At 36.7% G+C, this 20,000-nt stretch overlaps 1 protein-coding gene across 3 annotated transcripts in view; it reads right to left on the reverse strand.

Annotated features, from left to right (window-relative positions):
• Positions 1–5,850: 5,850 nt before the first annotated feature.
• LOC125048155 (sprouty-related, EVH1 domain-containing protein 2-like) overlaps positions 5,851–20,000 on the reverse strand; it is a 48,601-nt gene continuing 34,451 nt past the window's right edge. For 2 of the 3 annotated variants that reach the window (XM_047646709.1, XM_047646708.1), the window contains exons 2-5: positions 17,244–17,427; positions 16,795–16,963; positions 11,209–11,276; positions 5,851–9,020 (exon numbers count right to left, since the gene is read on the reverse strand). In XM_047646709.1, the coding sequence (XP_047502665.1) occupies positions 7,995–9,020; positions 11,209–11,276; positions 16,795–16,963; positions 17,244–17,427 (1,447 nt within the window). In that variant the 3' untranslated portion in view covers positions 5,851–7,994. Of the gene's footprint in view, positions 9,021–11,208; positions 11,277–16,794; positions 16,964–17,243; positions 17,428–19,503 lie in introns of all 3 variants that reach the window. The other variant, XM_047646707.1, reaches the window with a different exon arrangement.

The raw sequence follows: 20,000 nt of genomic DNA on the forward strand, positions 1-20,000 counted from the left end.
TAGATGTTGTCTGTGGGTGAGCTGTGCTGAAGACAGTCAATGGCTGCCCTGGAGTCTGTGTGTATGACCACGTGTCCTTCCCTTAGGGACGCGTGGCCTAGGGCTCCCATGATTGCAACTGCCTCTGGGGGCAAGGCAGGGATCAGTAAAAGGGGAAAGGGGGGGGGGGGGGGCAAAGGGCGAAGATACAGGTCTGTGAAAACAGAAACCGCGAATATTTCAGAGAAGAAAAGTTATTAGGGAATAAACAGTGAGCGATACGGGTGTCGGAGAAGTAGAAGAGGAAAGACTGGGGAATGGGACAAGAGGTCAGAGTTGGGTATCAGGAAGAACGTCGGGGGGGGAGGATCCAGGGAAGGGCACTGTTGTGACGAAAGAAAGTCACTTATAAATCCAAGAGGAAGGGGAAGGGATAACAGAGAAGAAAGGAGGGATGGTGTAGATGAAGTAGGGGGGGATGGGGTGTGTTGGGAAGGAGTGGGAGGGATGGCTGTAGGGAAAATATGAGGAGGAGGAGGATGGATGTCGATACTCTCGTTGAGTGTAGAAGAAATGGGACATTGAGAGAATGAGGGATAAGCATGTCTTTTGGGTCATGATTAGATAATATTCAATGACCTGAGGGAAGGGAATTAGTTGGGGAGGTCTGAGAAACGAAGTTCTTCTTATGAAGGGGAGAAGAGGAGATCGAAATCTGAGAAGCAGGAGAGGATACGGTACGAGATGATGGGATGGAACGTTTCAATTACGATGCGATGAATAACGCGCGAAGGAGGGGTAGGCACCAGGGAAGTGATAGGGATTGGAGTGTCTGGGTTTAGAATCGCAAAAGAATTTGACTGGGAGAGGGAGCGGGTAGTTAAGAACGTAAGTAGGAGGAAGTGAAACTGGGGGAGATTTAGAAACATCTTGGGAGAAGGGAGAAGGGAAGAGCGAAGGTGAGCACTGGAGTAGGGAGCAAGAGTAAACCTCATCGACGTACTTCCTATCTGGCTTCGTCAATCCAAGTGAAGCCAAGTTTAGATCTGAAGACTGCTACCTCAGACTCGACCTTGTAGGCAGAGGCTGCCCCTATAAAATACATTATGGGAGCCACTATAGTTAGCAACCGTGCATGATTGGACAGGACAGTTAGAATGATCATTATCAGGCTGGGCAAATAGAGGGCAATGGACAGTGAAGCGCCAAAACGCCAATATTTCTGACATTGACGGGGAAGGGGCTCGATATGGTCGGACAGAACAGGACTCTCCGAAGGTCTTAATAAGGGAGGTCATGCCTACGGAATTAAGGTTATCTTGGCAATATTTGTGTAGGACTTATGGCGGCCTCTGGGGGGAAGAGTGTAGCAAGCTAGTCGTTTTCATAGTCTGACTGGCCGGGGAGACGGAAACAGATCAAGTACAAGTATAAATGGAGAAGTGAGGCTGGGCAAGAATAGTTTTGCCAGTAAAGTCAGTCAGAGTAGACAAAGCACGAATTTGGGACTCAGAGAAAGATTGACAAGGCGTGAACGATCGAAACGGCTGCGGAAGGAAACTTAGCCTACTTATTTTTGGATATATTGTTGGAAGAGGAGGGAATTCTCTGAGTATGGGGCTATAGAAGAAATCACGTCTATCCCATTTAGCTGGGCTAGAAAGAATACAAAAAAAAAAAAATAAAAAAAAAATAGTAGTAGAAGAACGAGGACGAGAGGAGGAGGGAGTGGTGTTAAAGAGATAGTACTGCGGGGAGGTGGACAAGAAGTGTGAAGAGTAGTGATAAGGCAGAGGGGGGGGGGGCATGCAAACTGTGCAGGGTGAGGAAATGGAGCGGAGGATATTGGGGAGAAAGAGGAATGTTTTCTGAAGGTTGGGTAACGACCTGGGTGGGTGACTTAGAATGGACTGATCTGACAGCTTGCATCCGGGGCAGTAGCAGTATTTAGAGTTATGATCAAAGGAGAGCCATGGGTCGGAGAACCGGGAAAATTAAAGTCTGGGGTTAGTCAATAAAGGGACAGGCCTCAATCCCCTTAATAACGATACAAAATCATGAGTGGGCATAGTAAGATCGTGCAAAATTAGTTGAACCGAAGCCTGAGACCCAAGATACGGTCCTCAGTCTCTGTCTCGCAATCCCCCCCCCCCCCCCCAACTACAACAACGGGCATAGATGGTTAATGGTTAATGGTTAAAAAGCAAAATAAATGTGCTAGACATCTAAGGTCATGTAGCACTATAGTAAATGGTAGTGAAGGGTGGTTGAGTTAGTGATTAGTTGTCAAAGTTGGGCAAAGGAATTGACGAGTAATGGGTTAAGGATGGGTAAGGTAATGTATAGGGGTTAGATCAAGTGAAGGATGTATATGCATTTGAGGAATGAAAACAGGTTGTCAAAGCAGAAAGTGTGAGAAGTTGTGGGAGAGATCACGAAGATCTCCTGGGGTGTTGATTAGGGTGGGTACTGTACTAGTCAGCATTGAGGAGGGGGTATTAGTTGTAGTGTTCAGAGCCGTGGTCAAAGGAGAGCCTGGGGTCAGGGAATCGGGCGAGTTTGAATTGGTGGAGCTATTTGATGAAGAGGCAAGCCTCATTGCCTCTAATAATGGTATGGTTAATGGTTAATGGTTAATGGTTAATGGTTAATGGTTATTCATTGTTGGCCATGATAAGCCTGGAGTATGTTGGGGAGAGAAACGGTCCACCCCTCAGGGTCGCTTGAGGGGTAAGGGCTAGACAAGCAGGGGAATACCGTGCCCATGGCTCCCTCAGGCCGTTCAGGACTGGCACAAAGTCAGCCTTTCATCCTTTCAGCACGGCTCTCACGCCTTAGGAAGTGGATAGTAGAAGGAGTTGGTGAAGGGACAGAAAGGAAAAAGTAGGAGGGGGGAAAAAAGACCATGCAAAATTTGTTGAGTCGAGGGCTGAGTCCCAAGGTTGGTGAGTTCCCCAGCATTGGGTCCCAGTCTCCGCCTCCTAAGCCCCCCCACGACAACAACGGGCAAGGGATTGGGGGGGTACGGGCATAGAATTGGGGACGGGTGGGTCATAATGCCAGAAAATAAAAAATAATGTAATTTTACTTCTTGTCGATTCAACCATTTGTTTCCTCGCGTTGTTTCTCATTTCTTCATATTTTAGCCTAGTACGACCTACCTGTGACAAATGATGGCATATTTGAGAATGATATATACTTAACATACTTACATACTTAACATTGTATTTGTTGTAGCGATATTAGAATTTACTTGACTGGGTATGTTGTTTACTTGTCTTATAGAATTTTAAAGATAATGATCATATGCCACTTTTTAAAAGCGTGATACCCCAGCATTTTTACTTGTTTATTAAAGTTGAGGTTGTTACAAATATAACAACATAAACCATATTCCCATACTTCTTCAACTCCTTTCAATGGATAGAAACTGGAATACTACAATATAATATGCATTTACTTAGTATGGTTAATGGTTAATGGTTAAAGGCAAAATAAATGTGCTAGACATCTAAGGTCATGTAGCCCTATAGTTAATGTTAGTGAAGGGTGTTACTTAGTATGGGTGATAGTGATAACTGTACTGACAATGCTGCTGCTGATAGTGATGTTAGAGTTCAGGCTGAGCTTTAAATAATAAGATTGATTGAATTCATTAAAAGGCACAAATAATAATTATTTCATCAATGAGACTTAACAGAGTTGCTGCATTATCCCTCACTTAGCCAATAATATGTAATATTGAATCACTCCCTTATTTTATCCCTTGCAATAACGTTCAGATTCCCCTTTCTGCTCAAAAATTTAACTTGCATAAATGAGAAATACAAAGTCCCTCCCAAGAATGATTTCTGGCCTTTCAGTATTTACCCAGATTTTTTTTTTTTTTTTTTCCAAAAGAACAAGAATCAAAATGTAAAAGACATGGAGTTCTAGTATTTAGTATCTTCAGACAAAGAGATCGTGGTATTCAAGACTGCTTGGTGGTATACTACTTTACTGCTTTGTGATGATTCCTGTGTTGCTATTCTAGCAATTTTGAGTAATAATCTAGTGGGAAAATTTTTAAAGTTTATACTATTTTTAGCCAATTTTTGTGAAATCCTTTCAAGCGGGAAAATGAGGAGCTTTTACACTTAATCTAGCAGTTTTTAAAATCCAGTCTAACATTTTTGTGGAAATGTCAATGACAACACTGGATGATTCCCTTATGGGTATTTTTGATATACTACAGGGCTCTATTGGATATAGAAGTGGTGGCATGATGGAGCACACATCGGCGGGCAAGGGTAAAGGCGAGAAAACAGGGACACTAGTAGTTTACCAGTGGTTTGCCCGTCCATGATGTCGTCTCTGCTCATGCCCACCTGTGTACCATCAGTCATGGATGATGATGATGGTGGTGGTGGTGATGATGATGATGATGATGATGATGATGATGATGATGATGATGATGATGATGATGATGATGATGATGATGATGATGATGATGATGATGATGATGATGATGATGATGATGATGATGATGATGATGATGATGATGATGATGATGATGATGATGATGATGATGATGATGATGATGATGATGATGGTGATGATGATAATGGTGATGATGATGATGATGATGGTCATGATCTATGATGATGATATGATTATGATGATGGTGGTGGTGATGAAAGTAACAGTAATAATACCATTAAACCAATTTCAATGGTGATAAAAAATAATAATCATAATAACAGAAACTTATTTTTTTCTTAAAAGTAATGTGTCCACCTAAAGCAATGTCAAGATGAACAGGTTGAGCACACAACTCTTTCATTTATGTTTCAACTCTCAAAAATTCCATTGCACTTCTGAGAGAAAAATTATAATCAAATAAAGAAGTTAAACTATCATACACCGACGTTAATAAATGCATCTCGTTCTTAAAAGTTCCAGCATTGCATCCACTGCCAGATTAGGCCCAGCAATATATCCAAAAGGGATGATGAATGATTCAATGACAGACTTAAACTTCTGATTCTCTGATTCATCATTTACAAATTTTTAAAACTTTTCCTTTATTTTCAAAAGGTCTTAAAGCTGGCTTGGGCCTCTGGGCTGTGAACCTCCAAGTTCATGCCTTAATTTGGCACCAGTTGCATCTAGTATGGACAGCATCGTTTTAGAGTACTGCAAACAGAGGATGTGTTGCAGTATCAGATTCAGAAATCTTGATGATACTGGTCATTAAGTTTATCTGTTTACGAGTTGGGTCAGTACAAAATACTGTGTATGCCAAGACAAATATACTGTAATTTGTCAGATTGGCTTTAGTTTCTCAAATATTTTCATTTTTCCTAATTATTTAGTGGTTATTCTTTAACCTAAGAGCAGACTTTGATGTTTCTGTGCTAGTATAGGCAAATTCCTCAGAAGAAAATGTAGGTACCATGCTGACCAACTGGCCTCAAGTACATAGAAGTGAATTTGAATAAAGACTTTTATCCATAAGATTAGCATCTAATTTACTTAACTAGAATAAAAAATCCAATGCACTAAATTAACTTTTTGCCTTCATTTTTTTCTCGGACTCATATATGCTGTATGTAACAAAAATTTATTCTTCTCAAAATTATACAAGACTTTTGTCTCTTTTTATCGCATTATGTATATTCCCAAAGTTGTTCTTTCAAATCAGACATTTTCAGATAGTTTATTATCTGTCAACACCTTCACAGAGACTGAAGTTACATCATCATAGAAACTGCCATTCTGAAATTGGGTTATACTGTAATGCAAAAATTCTAGTACTGTTCAGAGGCCTTACTTTTGATGGTAATTATTTTTCCAAACACAAGAGGATAAATGGGGATAAAACAACAGGGCTAATGGATATGTCTTTGGTTGTCATTATTGTTCATAAAATCATTCTTGTTACATCCTATACTTGACAATTATAATGAAATCATCAATAGACAAAAAGTTTACACAAGGATAATTACTTAGTCACTTAAATCATTCACTGGAAACAATGAGTGAGAACTGAAAAAACAGAAGAAGAAAAAATATATATATATATCAATCATTTTCCTGGGAGTAACAAAGTCCTTCTCTTTTTTTAATTTTTGGTTTTGTTTTCATTCTTCAAGAAAAAGGTAAAATGAAACCACAAACTTTTGTGACTTTCTGCTTAAAATTGTTGCAAATAAAACAAACGATATTAGACTGCTGACATTGGTTGCAATTTTGTTCGTGACTAGGGGGTGGCATGAACAACGGAAGTATCGGGGAGCTGACATGCGCCAGGTCGTTTCGCCGCACTTGAAGTGGGTTGGGGTCATCACCTCTTTACCACAGAATTAAGGTACTCTTCCTTTTTCTTTTCTCCCTCTATTCATTCTTTCCTCTTTTTTTTTTTTTTAATATATATCTTTATATCTGGAGCCTCAGGCTGACCCCAGGACTTCTGTTAGGTGACGTATGACCTGGCTGCTCCCCAAGATTACCGCTACCAAAACATCTATCTCGGTCCAGGCCGCAGACGGCAGAAGAGGGCGCGGCTTCGTCCGACCTCCTTCCCAAGCACTTCCTTGCTGGTGAAGGTGGTGGTGAGAAAAAACAAAAACAAAAAAACAAAAATGTCCGCGCTCTCTGCCGCCTGCGATCTCTGCGCCGACTGGGCCACCATCTAGGTTGTACACAAAAATGTTTATTTTTTTTTTTTTTTAACAAGATCTTGGCCTCCTTTTTAGGTGTAATCATAATTAAGAGGGGTTGTTATCATCAATATTCATGATAATTGTGACTATGGTAATTACAAGACTTTTTTTTTCCACAGGGCAGTGATTCCTAATGCTACCTGTGTTGCTTCCATGAATGCAATTTGGAGGTTTCGTCTTTTATTATTGGAAAACTACATTATGTAGTTACATCATTACCTTAAGTTTGATTTTTTAAGAAGCCAAACTTCACCTTGTATTTCATGTTTCACAGTGCAACTGCCTTACACATGTTTATATATAAAGTTGTGTAGAAAACTGTTCTTTTGACTGCAACACAACTGAATAATATTTTTTTTGAATAATCATTCACTTAAAAAAAAGGAAAATCCATGATTTGTGCTATAGCACCTAAAATGACAAGGAAACCCTTGAAAAAGTTGTCCGGCTTACACAACGCTGAAGACGACGCTGATAATTGCCAAAAGACTAAACACAAAAGTGTCGGTATGTAAGGCAAACGCAAGTGAGAACTTCACGTAGTTATTATGTGACACGTGACAGTCCAGCTGCCTTGGCTGCCTGTCCGTCTTGGCCAGCTAAAGCTATCAATATATAGAACATCTATCACAATAATAATTAAAAGCATACAAAAAGTCACAGCAATTCCAAAGGGCGTCACAATTTCTCCTGAGCCCTCGAAAAATTGGGATCCCTTTAGATTATTAAATAGGCCAAGGCGGACGGACCTGCCATTAAATGAGCAGCTCACATATAGATGAACAAGGGTTTCCAAATGCAAGAGTTGAGAACTGGCCATGTACGGCAGTGTGTGTGCAGTGCACACTCACGCACACGTGCACACACACTCTGAGGCCGGAGTGTGGCCATCAGGTACATAGAACACTCAAACTGTTGTGTCCTTTCTATCCACTTTATCAAAAGTGGTTTCATTCACACTCCTTTTATCACACAATTCCATTCTTCCTTTCCTTTCTAGTTGGTTGTTTGACAATCATAGTTGTGCTGGTAGCACCCTTACACTCTTTTTCACACACCACTAACTGTCATTGTTGTCCCTGCCACAACAGCTGACTGGCTACAAAGCTTGGATCAGTATTAACTGGTTTGGTTTTTCTCCACATGCATGCCCATTCCGACGCCCGACTGCTGGGAACTGCTCCCCTGATCACACCACTGTTGTGGGGAGAGCAGTGTGGGGCTTCCAGTTACCGTGAAAACTGTATCTTCCTCCTCGTCATCGTCATCATCCTCTTCCTCATCCTCTTGGGCATGTGTGGGGGCGGTGAGTCAGGAGGCCTCATGTCGGCCACCACACAATCTGCAGGCGACAGCGCATCGGTGACATGCTCGGAGCGGTATGTAGCACCACAAGCACGGCACCAATAAGGATAACAAGGTTAATCCAAGCCACCGTCGCCCGCACAACTCATCCGTCGTGCCTCCAGGACCCCCACATTCACATGGACGGTGAGCAAAGTCACCTTCTGCATCACTCATGCAATGATATAACATACCGTGCGCACAAGAGATGCATGTAAGTGTATCAATGGCTGTACGTACACAGTCTGGTGCGTATTCGCAGCTGCCCCGGGAATTTTTATCATATGTAAAGGTTTCCTGACAGTGCCGACAGCGGGCCTTGATGAACTTTCTGCCTCTGCGGTCTCTCTTTCGTGGCCTCTTACCATGATTCGTTGGAGGACATGGCTGAGGGTGCGTCGCCCCGGCAAGCTCGAGTTGCTGCTGCTTTTTCAGGGATGCTATACTATCTCTCTTCTCTGCCTTGATGCCCTCCACCACCGGGTAGCTGTATTCGTGGTGCATCGTGCACTGCACGTAGGAGTACGTGTCTCCTGTGACCTCGATCTTGTCCTGGTCTTGGGGCATGTCTGGAGGGCTACCCGCTTTGTGGTCGCCATCCAGATCAAGGGGCTTGTCGAGGGGGTTGTTGTTCTGTGGTAATGGAGGCCGGGGCCGGGAGGGGAAGGTGATGCGGTGCAGGTGGTTGGCGTGGGAGTGGCTGTGTGACTGGGGCTGCATCCCGACCGTGGTGATGGCAAGGTTGGAAATGGTGGAGCTTGGAGAAGTGTTTGTTGTTGATATAGCCGTTCCCCCTGCGCTTCCGATCACCCCCACTCCACCTCCTGGTGGTGGGTAGTGGTGATGGTGGTGGTGGTGGTAGGGGTAGTGGGGGGGATGGTCTGGGGTGGGGAGGGGAGTAGCGGTGGGTGTGTGACGGCTGCTGCCGCAGGTGGTGACCGACCCAGACGAGTTCGTCCGTGACCCATCTCTATCCACCGGAAGATTCACCGCCTGCAAATCACCATCACTGTCAAGGTTGTTTATTAATAACTATGAAAGCTCACCAAAACCTGTCTTCTAAGTCAACACACTCACTACTACAATATCTGCTACAAAATAATAATAACAAAAATATAAATATATGAATGTTATCAAACACTCTTTTTTAAATAATCATAATGCATAACAAAGGCAACTGATGGAACAAAAATTGTAAAAAAATAAAAAAAATAAAAAAATGAATAAGTAAAACCATGTCTAAATACATCAAAAGAGGCAACAACATATCAAGAGTAACATAGTCAGCACGAACCATGCAAAACAAATTAGAATTCTCATAAAATAAAAAAATTATTAAATAAAATAATAATAAATAAATAATTAAATAAAAGAAAAAAGAAAAAAAGAAAACATAACATAAATGCAACAACAAATGCTTTACATCAAACTTACATTCACATTAACCATTGTTAATTTCAGCAATTTTTTTTTTCTTTTCTCTTTTTAAACCTTAATGCTAGCATAATTCTTATAATTCGTGCTATGACTTACGACAATCATTGTTTTTATCAACATTTTCCACAGATTTATTTAGATGTTTTAATCTAAATGCCTATAGCTTTTATGGTTGCTTTTAACACATGGATCATTCAGCAACATCTTAAAATATATATTTTGCAACCACAATCATGCAATGAACTTTTTATCAGAATTTAATCTTTTTCAAATATTTCCTAGAACTCTTCACATGTTTAATTTAACTTGGTTAAGAACTAGAATAGATAAAGTAACAAGAAATACAGTGACATAAATTTATGCAAAGATACAGAGCCAGAGATAACAAAGAGAAGAATGAGAAGTCTTTTCGTACTGGTTTTGAGGTATGAGGAGATAAAGCTGAGAAAAATGTATTCCAGAATAATGATAATACGTCCCTTCCCCTCAAGTAAGAAGTGAACGAGAAGCTGCTGCAAAGTTCAAAAGGGAAAAAAGAAAGCTAGAAAGAAAATAAAGTACTTTTACAAAGCCTATGCATCCACTTGCTTATCCAAAATTACCAAGTTATGCCTAAAACATAAGAGAGATTTATAACATTTACATATCCTCATGAAAGAGACCAATACATGCAAATAAATACAACTTGAATTGGATAAAAGTCAATAAATTTATAAAGAAACACACAAACCAAAACACAGCATTCAAAAATACAAAAATACAAAAATACAATTCTCCAAGGACTCGAAGACTACAAGCGCATTCACTTCTGCTCCTTGTCTCACCTTGCACTGCTCTGATCTCAGCTACCTTTCCTTACTACCTTACTGCAACTCTTAAGCCTCCGACCAACAATCCTAAGGAGCAATTAAGGTTTCCAGGACATGGGATGCATGATCAATGACTCAAAAATATCAGAGAGAAGAAGAAGAAGAAGAAGAAGAAGAAGAAGATGAAGATGAAGAAGGAGGAGGAAGAGGAGCAGAATAAGTAAACTGACACAAAAAGGAAAAATGTGACATCAGGGAGAAAAAAGATCACATAAAAAAGAGAGTGAGATGAAAAGAAGAGACTTTAAAAAAGGGGCTAATATTAACCATTTGATGCTGGGCACATGCACCGTCCACTCAAGTTCTGGCTTGTCAAGCTTGGCCTCACAAGTACAAAATCATCAAGAAATTGAATTCTAGGCCTACCTGACTCACTGCACCTGTTTGCCCCATTCCTTGAATCTTTTAGAGAAGTCATTTCTAATATTATTAATATCATTAACAATACTAATACCAATAATAACTTCTCTTTCCATATGTTCATAGAACAAGGTAAACAGGTGAGATCAGGTAATCCTATTAATATACTTCTTGTTAAGTAAGAACTTGTGGAGCCATCTATGTCTAAACCTAAGAGATGAAAATCAGAGTGGACGGGGCATACACACATGCCCTCCCAGCGCCAATAATACATTCACTGACATTCCCATACCAAGTCCAAGTTAGTACCTACGGATACAAATACAAGGAGAAAACAACAACAACAAAACTGGATGGTGCACTAATGGCCAAAAACTACAAACCTAAATGTTGTTTCGTGGGCAGGAATATGAAAATAGAGAATAAAAGGAGATGAAGAATAAAAAAGAGAGAGAATAAGAACAAGGCAAAGAAGAAAAAGCTGAAGAGATAAAGACGCATTACAGCGCACTCACCATGAAAACGTTATCATCACCGACATCTACGTTCAGGCCATGACGATAGGATGGAAAGTCGTTGAGACCTGTGTGTAGCAATTTGCATTAGTTCCTTCGCTGTGTAAAGGTCTGGATAAAATTATAGAAAGGGGTTGCAAAATTGCTGCTGTGTAAAATATTTATTAGAGTTTGTTTTTGGTCTTCCCTGTTCTCTGGTGATATTTTAAATATCAGCAGTAATCTCTGCATTTTAAACAAATAACTTCCGTCCGTAACAAATGGGCTTATAGTATCTGAAAAAAATTGGCCTAACTTTGAAGTTGCTTTAACATATTAGCAATTATCAGATTTTTAAAGATTACTGCTGACACTCACTGGAAGAGCTTCATATGCAGCCAATAAGAAAATTCTTATTTATGACTCAGTTAAAAATTGGAACATGACAAAATTATAGTCTAATAAGTTTAAGATGTATATATTTTACTTAAAGATGGAAAAAAAGAACAAAATAAATATATATAAATCATTTCAAGACTATGACATCACTAAGGAACTAAATCCAATATCAATATGTTAAATAAATACATATGAACACAACTGAAGTGACAGAGAAAAAAGGAAACAATTTTGGTGTCACCTGCTATGAACAAACTATAATATACACTAAGAAAGCATTATTCACTAAAGTATTTCATATATCCATCTAAAAAATACTTCACTCACAGTACTCTAACCAAAAACGTCATTACTAATCACAGCATATATGAATTAGAAGCTATTCTAGTAAAAAGTCTCTGTTTACTGATAATTACTTCAACTACATATCACATAGTCAAACATCACAGTAATAACAGTAATAGTAAGAGATTTTCATAGCTTAAAGCAGCAGCTCAAAGCATGCTTGGTTGCTATATGATTCAGGTTTTCAGGAGTGTATATTTTCATGTGTCAAATATTTTAAGTGAACTACACCAAGAATGCATTACACGCTTATTGTTCATAGTGATTTTCTCTTATTAAGTTGGTTTACACCCAGGTGGTTCCCAAAGCACACAGTTACTAAGGAGTAAATTACTATGCTACCTGAATTTCCACGAATAGTTGTTTTTATCTTTATCCTTATCATTATTGCTTATAACTTTGTGATGTTAATAACAATATTCATAGAGATATAGTAACAGAAATAAGATCCCTGGAAAATGGGTCAAACGAGACTACTTGGTGACTAAGCACCCGTGTGTAAACAAAAAGCAAAAGAACCCATAGTGGACAGTGAATAAACTGCTCTAATGGATCAATTACTAGACTTCTCTTCACAAAGACTGATACATACACACCTCTAATGCAAAAGCAACCCATCACATACAGAATGAATCTATTTGATGACACAACAGTCCTAAAAACATCCAGGATTTCATTTTTCAGTCTAGAGATGCTGGATTTAGAGACTGTTATCCCGTCTCTTTCTAAAAATCTACAGTACTCCATGTTTTTTTCTGCCCTTCTATCAATTTTTTTTTAAGCGTCTAGTGATTTCAAAAAATATATATCTATCAAAAACTGTGTAAATGCATTAATACTTCAATTTTCTTACAAGCACTCTTGAGTGAAAATACATGCACTTACAACCATAAAATGTACATGAAATAATAATGAAAGAAATTATAACTACTGCCAAATATCTAACCAAGGATAATATTCTTTTTCATTTAAAATTCACCATAAAGAGAGATACCAAGCAAGCAGGAGAGGTTGCATGTAGGCTAGCTCCTTAAATCAAAATTTCAAAATCAAGAAATGATATTAAACCTGATGGACCTTTTCCTCTTGACCATAAAAGGGATAATCTGTGCCTACCAATTCCTTTACCAGCAAGAAACCCTTTTTGTACGCCATTTAAAGGTTCGTGAATGAGAAAGTCCAACCACCGAGTTACACAAATCACAACCATCTCCCGGTGTGACAATACTTACCACAATTTTTCCAAGGAGAAGCAGCATTGAAGAAAGAACACATTAGCAATGACATACAATAATAATGCCTATAGATCAGAAATAAATGTGTATATGTCCGAGTCATTTTGTCCATGAATATAAAAAAAATATCTAGATCTCCTCATTTCTCACTGATAATATACAGAAGTTGGAAATGTATAACAAATAATGATTCTCATTAACAGGTTCCCATACAATGGATAATTGAAGCCCTACTTGAACTACATGAAATATAATGGTTTCAATGCATTTTCTGGTCAGTAAATATTAAGCAAGAAAAGTTCTTTGTCAAATACATATTCTTCAAAGAAAATCATTAAAACATATATCTACATGTGTTACATTTCTGTTCTGAAACCATGGGAAAAATGTCATATGTAAAAAAAAAAAAAAAGGAAATAATTTCTAACTGCTACTAACTATAGATTTCTGAATAATACTTTAGCATTAATATATACAACTGTTTAATTCCACAGCACATCTACTGTATTTCAAACAAATCAGCAAGAGCAAGCATTTTGAAATTCCTTCATATCTAATCCATAGTCAGCAACTACAAGGCTAATATCACATAGAATTAATTAAAAAACTCACCGATAGGCATTTTATGTAAATATTTCAAAAGACCAATAATCTGAGAATAAAATTATATATACACAATGTGATTACATATTTTCATTCTCCAGGTTTCCAATCAACTATGAAGCATAGTTATATTTAGATGGATGTGCATAAAGTTCTCTGCAAATGTTTTGCAAACACACAAGGATTAGAAAGTTACTTGTTATTTGTAAACTCTATCTACCCACCCACAACAAATGATTATTGTAGAAAAAAACTGCGGCTCACCACCAATACCAATGAAAATGTTTTTATTTGAAAAACTGGCAACAAAAACATAACTTCGTGATTTGTAAAGAATCTAGGAGGAACTGCTAGTACTTGTTAAACCTAAGGGCCAACACAGAATTTAAGAAAAGGTAATAAAAAATCTCCCCTAGCTAATGAAGCATCCATGCAGATATCCTAGGACAGAAGGTCATCCAAAATCACACCCTTGTCTGATGCACTGCTAGGATCGGGCGATGGGGAAAAAATGGGTAAAAATCGAATGCAAACTCAAGTAAATATATAAGAAAACTGAATTCTCCTGAAGGGAAATGCAGTTGACTCCTTAGTCCTAATTAAGCCCCACAGTGTTTTTCCATGAAACAGGGTTCTCAGAAACTTTGACTAGTGATCTCTCTAAGTGTCACTATGCACTATGTATATGTAAACTTTCTAATATGCAAAACACAAACTTTGATGTGACATGTTTAAATGTCTTAATCTTCACAATGGATAAAAAAAAAATAAAATAAAAAATAAAAAATAATGATTAATTATTATAACAATCACAAAATTATGAGGACAATGGTGATGAGGAGGATTACAACTATGATATCGTTAATGATCACTATGATGATAATAATAATAGCAGTAATTATAGTAATAATAATAACGGTAATAACAACAAATAAAAATAGAAATAAACAAGAATAATAATGTAGAAAAGGTAAGAATGAGAATGAATATCTTCAAACAAGAAATAATCGAAACCGGTCAACTGCATCTCTTGTATTGTAAAGATATTCATTCTCATTCATACCTTTTCTACATTTGTCAACATGAATATGGTTCATAAATAATAATAACAATATTAACAATAATAGTAATAACAATAATAATAAAAAAAAAAGTAAAAAAAAAAAATAATATCAATAATATTGATAATAATAATAATAATGATAATGATAAATATAATAATAATAATAATAATAATAATAATAATGATAATAATAAAAACAACAAGAATAAGAATTGGAATAAGACTAACAATAAGAATAAGAATACCAATAATAAATAAGAATAATATTTATAATAATAATAATAAGAAGAAGAAGTAGAACCGAGAAAATAATAACTGTAGTAAAATGATGAAAACTACAATAACAAGATTAATAATAATATTACCAATAACAAAAGAAAAAAAAAAAGTCTAATAACAATAACAATGATATAGCAATAATATAATAATAACAATAATACTACTACTAATAATGATGATAATAATAAAAATAATAATAATAATAATAATAATAATAATAATGATGATGATGATGATAATAATAATAATAATAATATCATCAACAACAATAACAACAATAAATCAGGTGGAAATTAACATGATAATGCTGCTGATAACAGTAAACAAAAAAAAAAATAATAATAATAAATAAATAAATATATAATATAAATTCAGCCATAATATGAATGACATTGCAAAAAAAAAAAAAAAAAAAAAAAAAAAAAGATAAAAAAGGAAAAAAAAAAAAAGAAAAGAAAAAAAAAAAAACTTTCTCTTCTCGGAAAGAAATCACTCCGTAACAGCATGAAATGTTAAATGAAGATGCAATATTTTGTTGCTTTGAATTTATTCCACATGACTGCAAGATAATGAGATATAAGAAGTGTGCAAATGGTAACACTGCAAGTTCAATCCTGCATGCAAACATACATACATAAATTCACATTAACATAATATTAGTGACAAGCAAACTGAGAGAGAAGGAAAGGGAAATACATATATATATATATATATATATATATATATATATATATATACATAGAGAGGGAGATGGGGTGAAATATATATATATATATATATATATATATATATATATATATATATATTAGATAGATAGATAGATAGAGAGGGAGAAGGAGGAGAGGAGAGGGAGAGGGGGGAGGGGGAGGGGGGGGAGGGGGAGGGGGAGGGGAGGGGGAGAGGGAGAGGGGGAAAGGGAGGGGGAGAGGGAGAGGGAGAGGGGGAAAGGGAGGGGGATAGGGAGATGGGGAGAGGGGAGAAGAAAGAAGAGAGAAAAGGGGAGAATAGAATGAAAGAGCAGCATAATTCCTATAATAAAATTATATAATCAAAATGCATATCTTTGTTGGGGTTTTATCTTATGTACACCAAAAATAATTCCAAGCAAATAGGTTAGTCAATCATCCAGATTACTTGTATATCAAAACAGGTTGTCTGTGTTTTGTTGTGCTCTAGTTAAACATTCACATTTAATTTAACTGTGCAATGAAAGACTTTTAAAGAATATTGGTGTACCCATCAAAGCCATTATCATTCATTATAACATCTCCAAGCATAATGACTTAAGCAAATAACAGATATATCTGTGATATAAAAGTGACACAGCAATGAAGAAAAATTCCTTGCAGAATACAAAATCAATAAAATAAACAGTAAATAAAGAGAAAGAGAGAGAGAGAGAATGGAAAAAATATATAGTACATGCTTTTGCCATGCACTACAGACACATATAAGAAGAAAGTTGAACAGAACTGTCAAAAAAACTTCTTTTTACTGTTATTCTAACAGTCTCATCACAATTTATGTCTTAAACATAACTCGTTCAGGAACCTCTTCATTTTCTTACAGTCCGTCATGTCCAGATTTCATGCATTTTCTTGTACTTATGTGAAGTTTCATGTCTTAAATCTTAAAAAAATAAAAACTGGTACGAGAACACTGCGCTGGTTTGCATTTACACACCTTCTAATAGATCTTCAACCGCCATTCGTACGCCTTTGTCAAATGCTCGAGCATCGGCGGCTGTTTGAAAGGTTAGTCCGAACTTTTTGTCTCCTGTCTTCCAGTGGTGAAAGGTAGGCATGACTTTGTTGTATTCAAAATCTTTCTTTATTGTACAACTCAACACTACCTGTAAGCAGACAAGAAATAATATGATTAAGTAACAATTTACAACAAACTTCAATTTCATATATCATATATACACATATATATCCATATCTTACATATACATAAGCTCTCAACAATAGACTATACTTCCTTAACACAAAATACCTAACCCTTATAAAAATCCTTAATCTCAAATGTTAATCACATAATACTGATCAAACATATAACACCTAATTCCTTTTCTTGCAGATGATAAGCCCTAATTGTGAGAGGAATCACACCACACACTGCACAATACTTACTGATTGATCGGATAATCTCTTCCCATAGATAAGATACTCATGTTTGGAGTCGTCAAGGTCGGGTTGGGTGACACGCTTCCGGACAGACACATTGGAGAGGCCGCCCCCACCCATGGGCAGCCAACCCCCCGTGCTGTCATCACGCATCATCACCTGAGCACGCACTCGAACCAAGTAGTTGCCGCTGAAAGAGGGGAGGGCGCATTAGAAACAGCCAGAATGCAAAATGGTAGTGCATGAAAACACCTTACACGGACACAATGATTACTGTCAGTTCAAAAGAAACGACATGAAGCAGATGTACACCAACAGGAACACAGAAATACAGCTCTCAGGACATACCCAGGCCTAAATTCTGACTGAACTTATGAATAAACTTTTTAAAAAAAGGTACATTCATAGAAATAAATCCTGAAAACATCAATACTGGATTCTTTACCTGATCTTTATGCAGCATGCAGTGTCCGGTTAAAAGAACTTTGTATTCTGACTTATCAAAAAAAAAAAAAAAGCACACCACAGGCAACTTGACTAACATAAAATATGTAAATATCCATATAAAGAGCTCAAAGTTAACAATCCCTTGTTCTGACTATCCCAAATATATTGAAATGTTAAAAATCTGGCTCATCTTATGCTTTGCACTAATGGCTTTTTGCACCAAGACATTTTGGCTCTAAATTCAGAGGCATTTACTCTAGAAATACTTGCTGACTCCAACTCACTCTACTCAGCTTTTATTCTACCTTTTATTATGTTCTTTTGCATATACCTTGCTGAAGTAAATTTAATTTGCAAATTATAACCCAAAAGACCATTCATCATAAAACAAATGATTTTTAACCACACAATAACAACCATGACTACTCAAGATACACTGTGAGGCACTGAACTAATTTTCTTTTATTCAGGTGCAAGATCCAGGTAGCGTGAGCCATCCTCTGCCCTGTAGTTCTCCACTAGGAAAATGTAGGATAGACCACATTTTGTGAGAGAATATCTCACAGAGTTGTATTTTGCAAATGCCTTGTTATACTTCAATTTGCTATTCCTCAAAAAGCTTAGACTATATAAAATAAAAACTGAATTGGAAGGTTTGAAAGTCCACATGGCCTGTCTGGAGTGAACATCCTGCACTTAGAGCTAATATAACTCCAAAGTGCTCTTCACCAAAATGAACTTGGCATTAAATTTCTGGCAACAAGTATTTCCCAGTGTATCAAAGTCATCGAAATGTTCTGAATTGCTAAACGTGTTCACTTTCAGTGATATCATGCTGGCCACATTTGATTCCAACTTGATCAAATATTTGATATTTTGAAAAAAATATTTCATTTTGGAAACATTGTCGGAGGAAGTTTTATTCTGAATATATCTACCCTTTCCATTCAACCATATCTTAGCGGCATTAGCCATGACACAATATTCTTTCTATTGAAATGCAAAATACAGGTTCAACATAGCCATCTGATAGTCAAATTCTAACTGTATCAAATCCATTGCAATAGTGAAAAAGTGATTACTTCGTACAACTTTGATATCTTTGCATCAGCAAGTATTATTGGTAATTTATAGAAAAGTAATAACTGACAACTTGATGAAATATTTTATTCTGACAAAGCATAAAATGGCATAAAGTCAATTTTTGTTACTGTCAACTTCCTGTACATAATGACATAAGTAATGTGTGTGTATTATATAAATATATCTACATATATATCTATATATAAATATCTATATCTATATATCTATATATAAATATATATATATATATATATATATCTATATATAGATATATAAATAATATATCTATCTATATATAAATATATATAAATAATATATATATATCTATATATAAAGATATAAATAATATATATATCTATATATAAAGATATAAATAATATATATAAATAAATATATAATATATATATATCTTTATATAAATAGATATAATATATATATATATCTATAAATAAATATATAATATATATATCTATATATAAATATATATAATATATATATATATATATATATCTATATCTATATATATATCTAAATATATATATCATGTATAAATAGTCTACTCCTTTTCACACTGATCAAATCTACACATAAACCTCAGCACTTACGGAGAAAAAAAAAAAAAAAAACAGCAATACCAAAAACATTAAAATAACCAGGAAACCCCAAGAAAACCTCCTCTTCTCTCGCTAAAAAAAAGGGACTAAAATACATGAAAAATTACACTAGCAAGACCCACCTTCCACTGGACGACAGTCTGAACCAGCGCACCATTCTGCCTCCGCAACTTTGGTCTTTACTCATATTACTTAAAACAATACTTTTGGCTTTACTTAGATCCTTCAGCGCACTCGACCTCAACCTGAATCTTCTTTGAGAGTATCTCTTCGGACACACGACACACCAATACACATATTACAGTCACACATAAATATTTCTTTTTTTTTTTTTTACATATATCACAGCAATTCGTCACTGGTTACCAAGGGTGTACTGTCGATTCCGGCCTTCCTCTGTATCACGAGTGTAAAATCGACGTCAAAATCTCACTTTATCACAAACGCGACGTCGATTGGGGTCTTTTCTCTCGAGGACGACCTCCGCCTCGCTCACTGTACTTTCCCCGAGTCTCCCTCACTGTACAAAGCTCCACCTCGGATGCCTCCTCCTCACACTGTATCCCGAGTACAAGGTCGAACTCGACCCTCCCTCGTCGCGGTTCGCCCTCAATCACCC

Source organism: Penaeus chinensis, chromosome 43 (genome assembly GCF_019202785.1).
Source record: "Penaeus chinensis breed Huanghai No. 1 chromosome 43, ASM1920278v2, whole genome shotgun sequence".
Taxonomy (NCBI): domain Eukaryota; kingdom Metazoa; phylum Arthropoda; class Malacostraca; order Decapoda; family Penaeidae; genus Penaeus; species Penaeus chinensis.